The following is a 10,129-nucleotide window of genomic DNA, read 5'->3' as shown; positions in this document are numbered from 1 at the left end:
CCCCCCATGGTAACTGCAGCAAAACCCTAATTTCCCTAATTTGAAAAAACAGCCATAGTGGTAGATAGGTTGTCTGCTTTCCAGCAGGGAGGCACAGCAGCTTTTTCTTATATTTTTGTTTTAGGTACTTGTTTCTGTAAGCCTGTCTGTATCTCAGTGCATCTTTTGTAGGGCTTAAATAATATGGCAGAGGATCAGTTCCTCTGGCATGGTGAGGGGGCAGTGGAATTCAGCCCCTCCAGGTTGGTACAGCTGTACAATTGGGTGCATTCAGAATGGTAGGTGTCCACTCCCCAGAACTCGTGTCAAACTATGAGGTTCACATGCCATGTATTGGTTTGTAATTACCACCTCATCAAAATTAGAAACCCATGAGGCTCATTTATTATTTTTTCTAGTACATATATATGATTATAGTTTAAGAAATAAAACTGCACAACAGTATATTGATCTTGATCACAAAGGTGGGGTGAAGGAGGTGTGGACTGCTCCACAGCCACAGGCATTTTGTTTAAGGAGCTACAGCTGCCAGAACAAGGCGATAACTGTTTCCAATGGAGAGGAAAGGCAAGTAGGTTGTAACAGTCTTCTGAAAGGATTCCACATCATTAGCCATATTTCACAGTATAAACTAGGGTCACAGTAAAAACTGGATCAAGTTTTGGGGGGACAACACTGCCAATTACTTCGAGAAGCTTTTTCCCTTCCTAATAATAATTACTTCCACACAAACAGAACAGCAGTCACCAGACACCCCAGTCCAGCCTGCCGTCCTCTAGTGTGGCTCTAACTGCAGGCAGCTTTAAAAAAAGTGGAAGGATCACAGATACTGAAGTCACCAGAAACTTCAGGAAAACACCTGCCCCTTAAGCCCATACACCTTCTGCCATAGAAAAAACAAATTATTTTGCCCCATTTGGCACACAGCAACTTCACAGTGGTGTTACACAGCCAGTGCTAGAAAAATGTGTACAATGCCACCGATACTCACCATTGGGGGGAAGGTTATTCACAGCTCTGAAGAAGCTGTCAAGCTCATGGCATCAAGCTGTTCTAGAAAACAACAGATACTAGAGTTGTGTGTGTCCATGTCCATCGGCATGTAATTAATCCTCTGGTTATAGCGAAACAAAAAAAAGTTCATACAAAATTTTGTGTCTCTGTCTGCTTCTTACTCCTTTTAAGCAAACAATCTATATTGTGACAGTGTGTGACAGTTTGAAATTCAGACAGGACGTCAGTTCATCTGCCAGTGAGTGAACGTTACACCACTAGTCAGCCTCCCTGGGCAAGGGGGTATCTGGGACTGAAGATGCATCAGGAGAGTAATGACAAGGCCTCTGAGCAGAACACCTCACTGACAGCCCGGTGTATAGTGGTAATTTCAGTTTGCCAGCACACATATGTGTGTGTTCAACCAGTCCTCTTTTAAGTTTTGGGGCAAAAAATTAGCAAGGTTTTTTTGTGCACTTCCAGAGAGAAGTGATAAACATGCTGTTAACCAGAGGGCTTTTCTGCCAGTTCAGAAGTGTTTCCAAAAATGCAGCTAAGTGCAGCCCCTTGGCTGCATTTTTATTATTGCCTTATTTGCATTTGTGTGTGTGTGCATACAGTGTAACACATGAATACAGACTGAAACAACACACTCCTCTCACCTGATCAATTCATTTGATGTGGCAAATGGGAGAAGACCTTGACCCTTCCCAAATGTCGCGGACGGAGTGATTAACTTCACTAGTTAGAGTGAAGCAGAGAAATATTTATTAAGGTGAAACAGTGATTTAACAAAACCAGTAGTGTGATAAAACCAGTGGTAAATGTGATAGTGTTTACAAGATTTGATGTCAGGGTACACTTTATTATTTACTGCACAGAGGACAGGGTCAGAGAGGCTGTCAGGGAGACCCTCCCGTTGAGTCACGAGGTTCAGAAAGGACCCCCTTGCTTTCTAAACTCCTTCTCAGAGAGGAGTCTAGGTGCGGCTGGATCCAATCCTAGTCCCAGACTTGGTCAACGGTTTATGTCTAAAGGATTATATATGCACAATTAATGCTTTACATTACTTAGATAAAATTTCAAAGTTTAGCATACTATTAGTCACTTACCGAGAATTTGTCGCGGCAAGGAATCTCTCAACCTCGAGGAGTAGAACCTTCAGTGAGCATCCTCACGAAAGGGGAGATCCTGGCGTGCAGCCCGCTGCCATACAGGAGAGCTCCAAGTGGCTCTTGGGCTGTCCACTATTTATACAGTAAGATAATTGACCTATAGTCATATTTTCATGGCAACAAAATTTCTAGGTCCCCACTCCAGACAGTATTTTGACTCTGCTGCCAGCCATCCCCCAGAGACTGGGTGCAAGTTCTCCCAGCTGCTGCTGTGATGGCCGTGGTGGCCAAGGCTGGGCAGGAGCCGAGAGGGAGGGGGGGGACAAACCACACGCCACAGCAAACAACTCAGGGTGCAAAGCTGCATCCACGCTGTGACAGCCTGTGGGAAGGCTGGATAACAAAGCTGATCATCGCTCTCCCACTAAAACCAGTAGCCCTTTTAGAGATCCGACTTCATTGCTTTCACAGAAGACCAGCATTTCAACAGAGAGGATGTTACAGAAGCTGAAATGTAGGCTCTCCAGTTACATAGAGTGATCCTATTATTTTTACATCCTATTATTTTTACACCCAAACCGTAGTCGACTTCCTCAGCATCGGCACGTAGGCAAGTAACAAATATTCCTGACCAATGTGCTTTGAGTATGTAAGTGTGTGTGTGTGTGTGTGTGCGTGCACACACCGTTAGATTCCGCGTGTGCATACAGACACATCTGCACACACCTACACACACAGTCTCTATTAAGTAGGCCATCTCACATCTGAAGTTTTACATATGGGCTTAAGACCAATACTGTTCTCATCCTGGCACAATGATGTAAATTTGACTTATAATGCTCCTCTTCCCTGTTTTGGGGAGGGTGTCATAAAATGGCCTGCTGCTCAGGTAGAATTTATTTATTTAAATGATATTTATAGTAACAAATATTTCTAAATACTACTTCTAAGTATTATTAAGTATTCTTCATACTTAATATATTAAGTATCTAATTATTAAGTATATTAATAGAATATATATTATAATATAATATATTAATTATATATCGGCATATCAATATATTAATTATATAATTATTAAGTATATAATTATTAATTGTTAAGTATTCTTCATATAATCTTAATAACAATTATTATAATTATTAATAATTAATAATAATAAAGTATTCTTCTTAGTATACTAAGCAAGACTAAATACATAAATAGGTTAAAAAGGGCTTTCTTACTTGGACTGCACATTCCTTTCCAAATTGAAATTCAATAGGAGTATGGTGTCTTCCTTGAAGATAGAAAGTTTGGTGCCCTGTGACAACAGCAAAGGTAACTTAAGTTGAAGGGGGACATCGGCCTTTATTTCAAGCAAATAAATCCAAAATAAATTTAATGGTACAAAAAGCACTGTGCTCAAGATGAAATACGGCATCATTCAGATGTTAGTGGACCACATCAAAAAAAAGTTTTCTATCTAACCAATAATAAAATTGTAAGCATTTCTCCTAAAATGGTATAATTTTTTTCCTGTTTGAGTGCACTGGATGTTTGGTGATGCCTTCTGAAGTGCCCGTGGTGGCGCACACTGCCTAACATCACACACAGCTGCAGCAGACATACACACAGCAATCCCCTGATCTTGGATTTTAAGATCACAAGGTGTGGAAGGACACCCCCATACACACCCACACCCAGTTCATCCCGCTCTATGTGTTTCTTGTCCCTGTTAGTCCCAAAAGGATAAGGCTAAGCCTTACCACTCCATCTTTTGAGAACACTAGAAATGAGAAAAGGGCTTTTTTTTTCATTTTCAAGGGTTCAGATACTACTGATGGCTAATTGCAGGCACCAGTTCTTTTGCCAGTGTTGGCCTTTTTTTAGATACTTGTGTTTGTTCTTGGTTTTATCAAGCCGCAGCCCCCAAGACAGGCTCTCCCCAGCAGAGTAGTAACTTTGTTCTGCATAGAGCCTGCTTGCAATCTTTCTGGAGCACGTAGGACCAGATCTGTGCCAAGAGTTTGAGATTAAGATTTGCTGGGGGATGGGGGGGGGGAGGTGTGTGTGTGTGTGTGAGTGTTTGCCTGTGTGACTGTGTGAACACAGAATAAAATACCTCTACTCAACCACCATCACAGGACTGTATTTGCCATTTGCACAATGCAACTGTGTGACACCGGTAAGCGAGCCGGCCTCTCAGCCTCTGGCTGGGCTGCTCAGGAGGTGGCCAAGGTAGTGACGTGTCCCCAGCACTCCCTGCTTTCAGCCCATAGACGCTGTGCAGCCTGCAGGCCTCACATTTGTGAGGGGAGCACTGCAGTCTGTGAGTTTGCTTGTATTACACTACAGAGCAGCATGGCAGAGCCAACTTATTGTTAAAGCTGTCATTTTTGTTCCAGTTAGCAGATTTTCAGTTCAAATTAAATGCACTATTTCCTATTTCCATGAGTACTGATGGAAGATGCCTTTGCTTTAACGCTTGCATGCCTATGTAGTGTGCTGCTGGAGATGGTAGTAGGTGATGGGAATTAGTGTGTTATGCGTTCTGCCTCTTAGGTTGGCACAGTTGTTGCAATTTCTGTGTGCCATCCCGCTCACTCTTACCCTTCAAAATCTTGGCTGCTGAGAGGAGGTTCAGCAGCTCTGACAAAGCCAGCCACCTCACGGTATCCTGACATTGCTCAGGCACGTGTGTGGGAGCCTGGAAGGTGACAGGAGCAGCTGGAGACTTTGCCTAGCGCGGATACAAGTAACGGGTCGCATTTTCATAGCTCTGCTTTGAGGTTGTTTCATTACCCATCATTAGTAATTGCAATGAGACCATGCAGACAAACATCACGAAGTCACGGTTAAAAAAAGAAAACAACACATACTATTTACATAACCTTTTATAGTCCCCCAGCACAAATTTCTCTATATAACTTTATGTCTGAGCAGTGGAAGATTAATAAAATGATCAAACACACCAAGGGAAAACAAAGAAATTAGGGTTTGGTATATTGGTCTTACTTTTTAACTGTTACTTATTCCTCAGCATGCTGCGATTAAAAGCAGACCGGCTTCCTAGCTAACGTTTCTGTTTATTATTACAGTTGGATAGCGTCACTTCACTAATTCAGGCTGCCAAAAATTTAATGAATGCTGTGGTGCAGACAGTGAAGATGTCCTATATTGCATCCACAAAGATTATCAAGATTCAGAGTCCTACTGGCCCACGACATCCTGTCGTGATGTGGAGAATGAAGGCTCCAGAGAAGAAGCCCCTAATTAAAAGAGAGAAGCCAGAAGAAATCTACGCGGCTGTCAGAAAAGGGTCTGCAAAGAAGAGAATCCATCCTGTTCAAGTCATGAGTGAATTTAGAGGCAGAGAAATAGTCTAATACTCTGTCACTTTGTTCCTATCTTGAATTTCTGATGATTTGTCATCTTTCCCCCCCCACTTATTTAATAATTATATCTGTTTTGCTTTTCTCTGTAAGATAACACTTGCTTAAATTATTTTAAAAATGCTGTTGGATTAACTAGCAGCACACAGTTGAAAAAAAAAAAAAAATCCATTCTCTTGCAGTGACAAACTATCACGTCTTCATACTGGTGTGTTTTCAGCAGAGCACTCTGGGTGCTACCTGAGGGGCCGTGCTGTCGTTGGGAGGGAGGATGCAGTGCCAGCCTGCCCAAAGTCACACTGCAGGCACTGGGCTTAGGCGTTCCTTCTCCAGGGAGGAATGTGGCCGATACTAAACTGCATGTATTTTATGACATAACAGCTTCTTAAACATTGCACTATCGGGCCAGAGCCTTTATCAGCCTCATTACACCTTGATAAAATCAGCTGGACTGCTTGATGCTAGCTGACAGTTTGGGACCTCAGCTGCCTGTCTAGATTGTAAAATCTACAAATCTCCCCTATCCAAGGAAATAAAAGTTTGAAAATGTTTGATGAAACACAAGCGTTACAACAACATGGATGTAACATTGTAATAAAAACAACAAAAAAATTGACTGCAAGTCAGCAGTAATAATAGCTCTTTAACAGGCCTTTTGAAACATTATTGTTAGTCTGTTGTGCTTGCTACTCTATTCTGTGAGCCCTAATAAATCTGCTGTTGAATTTAGAAGTTCAGATAAATCAGGTATTAACAATAAAAAACTTTTCTAACCATCGCACAAATGAAAAAATATGCAATACATCATTATTCTGTGATGAGTGTGTGAAATACACATACACCTATCTGGAATCTTAGGAATGAGATGTTTGCAAGGTAACTAGTGATTTAAATTACTTCTCTTAAGTCATTAGAGTCCTAAATGCAGGACTGTGCTGGTAAGAGACCTGTTAAAGGGCTGCACTCTATCTCAAAGTATGTAATGAAGATAAGTGCTATTAGTGTGTGATCACTGCTAGGCTTTTGTAAGACAATTAGTGAAAGAAAATTTTTCATAATGTGATTGAATCCAACATCCACTTGGACTGATTTTATCTAACTTGCCTTCACTGCCATGTCACTAAGTTTTCACCAGACTCCACTTGTTACTCGAGATGTCTTTGCTTGGCAATTAAGTAGATTATTTCCTATGCTTTTTGTATTTGCTAAGCTGGAAGGGCTCCCTCAAATGCCAGAACTTCATAATGCCCCATTGACACTGCCATTATGAGGTGGCTCCAGACTACAGGCTGCTGCTCCATGTCTTTTTTGCACAGCAGTGCCCCTGCCTAGCCCAGCGTGGCCAGCAAAAATTACCATAGACTCTGTTTTCCCTCTTGGGGGTCACTTTGTTTCTAAGTTTTGGAGAGTGGAGCAGTGTCATTTCTAAGCTGTTGGTTAAGAAACCCCATGAAACCTACAGTGATCATGAATTAAAAATTTTACAGATCACTATTCCACCATCCATCACTTTACTATCTGTTAAATTAAACAAAAGGAGAAGTTTGGAAGAGAAAATGCAGAGCAGGCCATATAACCTGCTTCCAGGGGGGCTGCTGGCAGACTGAGACAGAGAGTCTGTGCGAGAGAGAGAGCAGGAGAGTGTATGTCACTGTCACACCTTAAGGCCAAAATTTCCATGTAGTGTTTCAGGTTCTGGTCCACCCCCTCAGAGTACCTGCTGCCCCAGCAAGGTTCAGGTCAGAAGCCAGCAGGTGAGTTGACCTAACCTTGTTTTAGGGGCAGTGTTATACTTTCAATAAATCTAATGGCTCCAGGTTACACCTCTGATATAACTCATTTTGACATCAAATGTTTGTAACCAATGTCTTGTTACCACATTATTAATAAAAAGCATGACCACACCGAGATGATGTCTTTCAGTGTTATTTTTTTTAACGTCTCCTTATTGGTCTCCAACACTAGTGAACCCCAGTTCAAAAGCCTGCCAGGTTTGCTTACAGGAGTGCCAGCCTTCTGGCACACTAAGGGTACTTTATTAGTCTGGGTTAAGTCAGAGTTTTTCTAGCATTCATATCACTAAAGCACAGCTTGTTGCTTAATTTAGTGGCAATTGCCTTCTGGCAGTGCTAGCCACCGCTCTCTTATCCTGGCCATACTCAATAGCCAGTTTGGTCTCAATTTCCAATACTATTCTTATTACATAGGAATTTATTAGGTAAAACCCAACATTTAAATGAACAAGAAAATCAAAAGCCACTGCTGGTTTTTGAGAAGAGCCAAAAGAATGATAAGTTAATTATATCTAGACTTCTTTTTCTTGGCTGCAGTTCAAACACAAGTGAAAACATAACAAGATAAAGTTTATTCCTGGCTAAGGAGGCAGAAGGATAAGAAACAAGTCCTGGAGATGTAAAAAGCCCCATGTATTTGCTCATTACCCCCCTCAGCAGGGGTGTGAAGCCGGGAACCACCACTTCTGTGCCACTATTACTAACCCTGGAGGAGGACGTGCCACTCAGTAAGTTTTATTCCAAACAACTACACAATCCATCCTGCAACCTACTCATTCCTTCCTAGCCCCACTTTTCACAGTATAATTTTTCACTTTGTTGTTCTCTGTGTTTGCATGATGTCCCTTGAAAGCTGTGCTCTTAGCTGCAGCACTGCAAGGCTTCCTCACCTCAGCAGCTCAGATGATTTCATTAGCTTGCCTTCTCTCCACACTCCCACATTACAGGGCAAAGTATGATGGACAATTGGAGGCAATTTTATTTAAAAAATTCAGTGGAGCACTAAAAGATGAGATAGATTGTATTTTTCATTTTTGAAGCACATTAGTAAAAGAGGACAAACTCAAGCCATTTCCATGAATCCCAAACTTGTTCATTTTAAATTTTTTAAATAAACTTGGCTGTCTCACTCTGCTCTCACTGCTAATGTTGTTTCCTTTAGTATTTAGTGATCCTAATTTGTAAAGAGCCATTTCTGTCACTGCAGATTGTGCTGAGCATAGTTTACAGATTGTCCTAATTACTTCATTATTACCTTGACTTAGTGAGCTATTCCTGGTAGGAAACAAAAGTCCTCTCATTTCTTGGGCCGTCAGAAAAATGTAAACCCACATGTCCCTCTGCCCACGCCTGGAGCCCTGCTCTTCTGCACGGTAAAAACTTCTGACATCAAAAAAAAGCAGCCAATTAGTTGAGTGGAGAGAGGAAGGTGGGGAACAGAAGTGGTAACCCTCTCTGCACTTGCACCAATATCCTTTTCCCCCCAACTTAACCTGGTATCATTGGGAAGCTCTATAGCTGCATCTCTACTGATGATGACTAAGCAGCTTGTCATCGTGCAGTTCCAATGTTCCAGATGGTTTTAAAAGGTCTTTAATTCTTTTGGAAATGCATTTTGTGGTGTTTATTTTCTGTGGATCCACAACTGAAGCACTGAAGAAAAAAATGTGTTTATATATATAGCAAGCTCTTTAATGATCTTTCAGAAGTTTTATTTTTGAAGAAAATATTTGGAAGTCTTTTCCAGTTGTAGACACTAAAATTCATACCTGCTATTTTTGCTTCCAGGTACTACTTAGCCCTTGTGTACTGCTCTTGGATTTCGTTTTGTACACTAAAAGTGGTATTACTGCAATGAAAAATATAACCTTCCAATTAATAAACTGCACCTCTATGGAAATTTTCTTGGTATAAAGAGAAACAAAATATATCCAAGGGAGAAATGGCTTAAAAGTTATGTAAAAACAAACCAAGAAAATGCTTCAAAGCCCCTGTTGTCTACTGTCCACAGGAGACACTTGCTCCTGTGGTCGAAGAATTGAAAGCTGAGGGGCTAATTTTTGATTCCAGCATACAAGGAATAGTTAAGATGAAAGCTTGCAGTGCAAGAGATAGATCTAGCAATTTTATTTTTAAGGAGCTTTTTACAGGATAGGAAATACTCATTTTCTACTTCCTGATGGTGAAAATGACTGCATTTAAGCAGGCTGGAGACTACAGAGATGCCTTGTCATACAGGATGACGTTTCCTTTGGACTCAGTCTTCTATCAGCCTGGCCATTTTACAGCCATTGACTTTTTTGCTGTAGTTTTCAATTATTTTTACAGAAGACAGCAAATGATTTAACAGCAGCTGAAAACAGTCATGCAGCTCATTAGCTGTGGGGGAGACTGTGCCTTTTTGGCCCTGCTCTTTCATGGAGGCAGGGGGGCAGGATGTTAAGGGAGCTGGTGCTAACTGCTCCAGCAAGCCTGCAGGTAGGTGTTTTCTCTGCTTAGCCCCCAGTGCTCCCTTGTTAGATGGAAACTTGATAGAAAATTGCTCCTCTACTTTCAAAATACAGAACAGAGCAGCATGCTCTGTTTGCCCAACTAGTCAGCACGTCTGAGGGAACGGGGAGAAAAGTAACTTTTTTGTGTTTTTTTCTGCTTCACTGGTGAAGAAAGACCATAATTCAAAGGAATGATTTTTCCAGGAAAGCAGAATTTGCCTGGAATCTAGGCTTTACAAAGATCAAGGAAATAACATCAAGAGTCTCTTTTATAACTTCCACTCCTTCATGAACCCCATCTAATCCTTTGTTTTCTCTGACCTAAACTTGTTCCTAATTGCAGATGATCTAAGTGTAAATTT

The 10,129-nt window shown here is 41.2% G+C and overlaps 1 protein-coding gene across 1 annotated transcript in view; it reads left to right on the top strand.

The window, feature by feature from the left end:
- Positions 1 to 7,392, top strand: part of CTNNA3 (catenin alpha 3) — a 497,320-nt gene extending 489,928 nt beyond the window's left edge. Inside the window, exon 18 of the mRNA XM_014940453.1 lies at positions 5,189 to 7,392. Within this exon, the coding sequence (XP_014795939.1) occupies positions 5,189 to 5,476 (288 nt within the window). The 3' untranslated portion in view covers positions 5,477 to 7,392. The remainder of the gene's footprint in view (positions 1 to 5,188) is intronic.
- The last annotated feature ends 2,737 nt before the right edge of the window (positions 7,393 to 10,129 follow it).

Source organism: Calidris pugnax, unplaced genomic scaffold (assembly GCF_001431845.1).
Source record: "Calidris pugnax isolate Ruff unplaced genomic scaffold, ASM143184v1 scaffold39, whole genome shotgun sequence".
Classification (NCBI taxonomy): Eukaryota; Metazoa; Chordata; class Aves; order Charadriiformes; family Scolopacidae; genus Calidris; species Calidris pugnax.
This window is presented reverse-complemented; position numbering and strand designations above follow the sequence as displayed.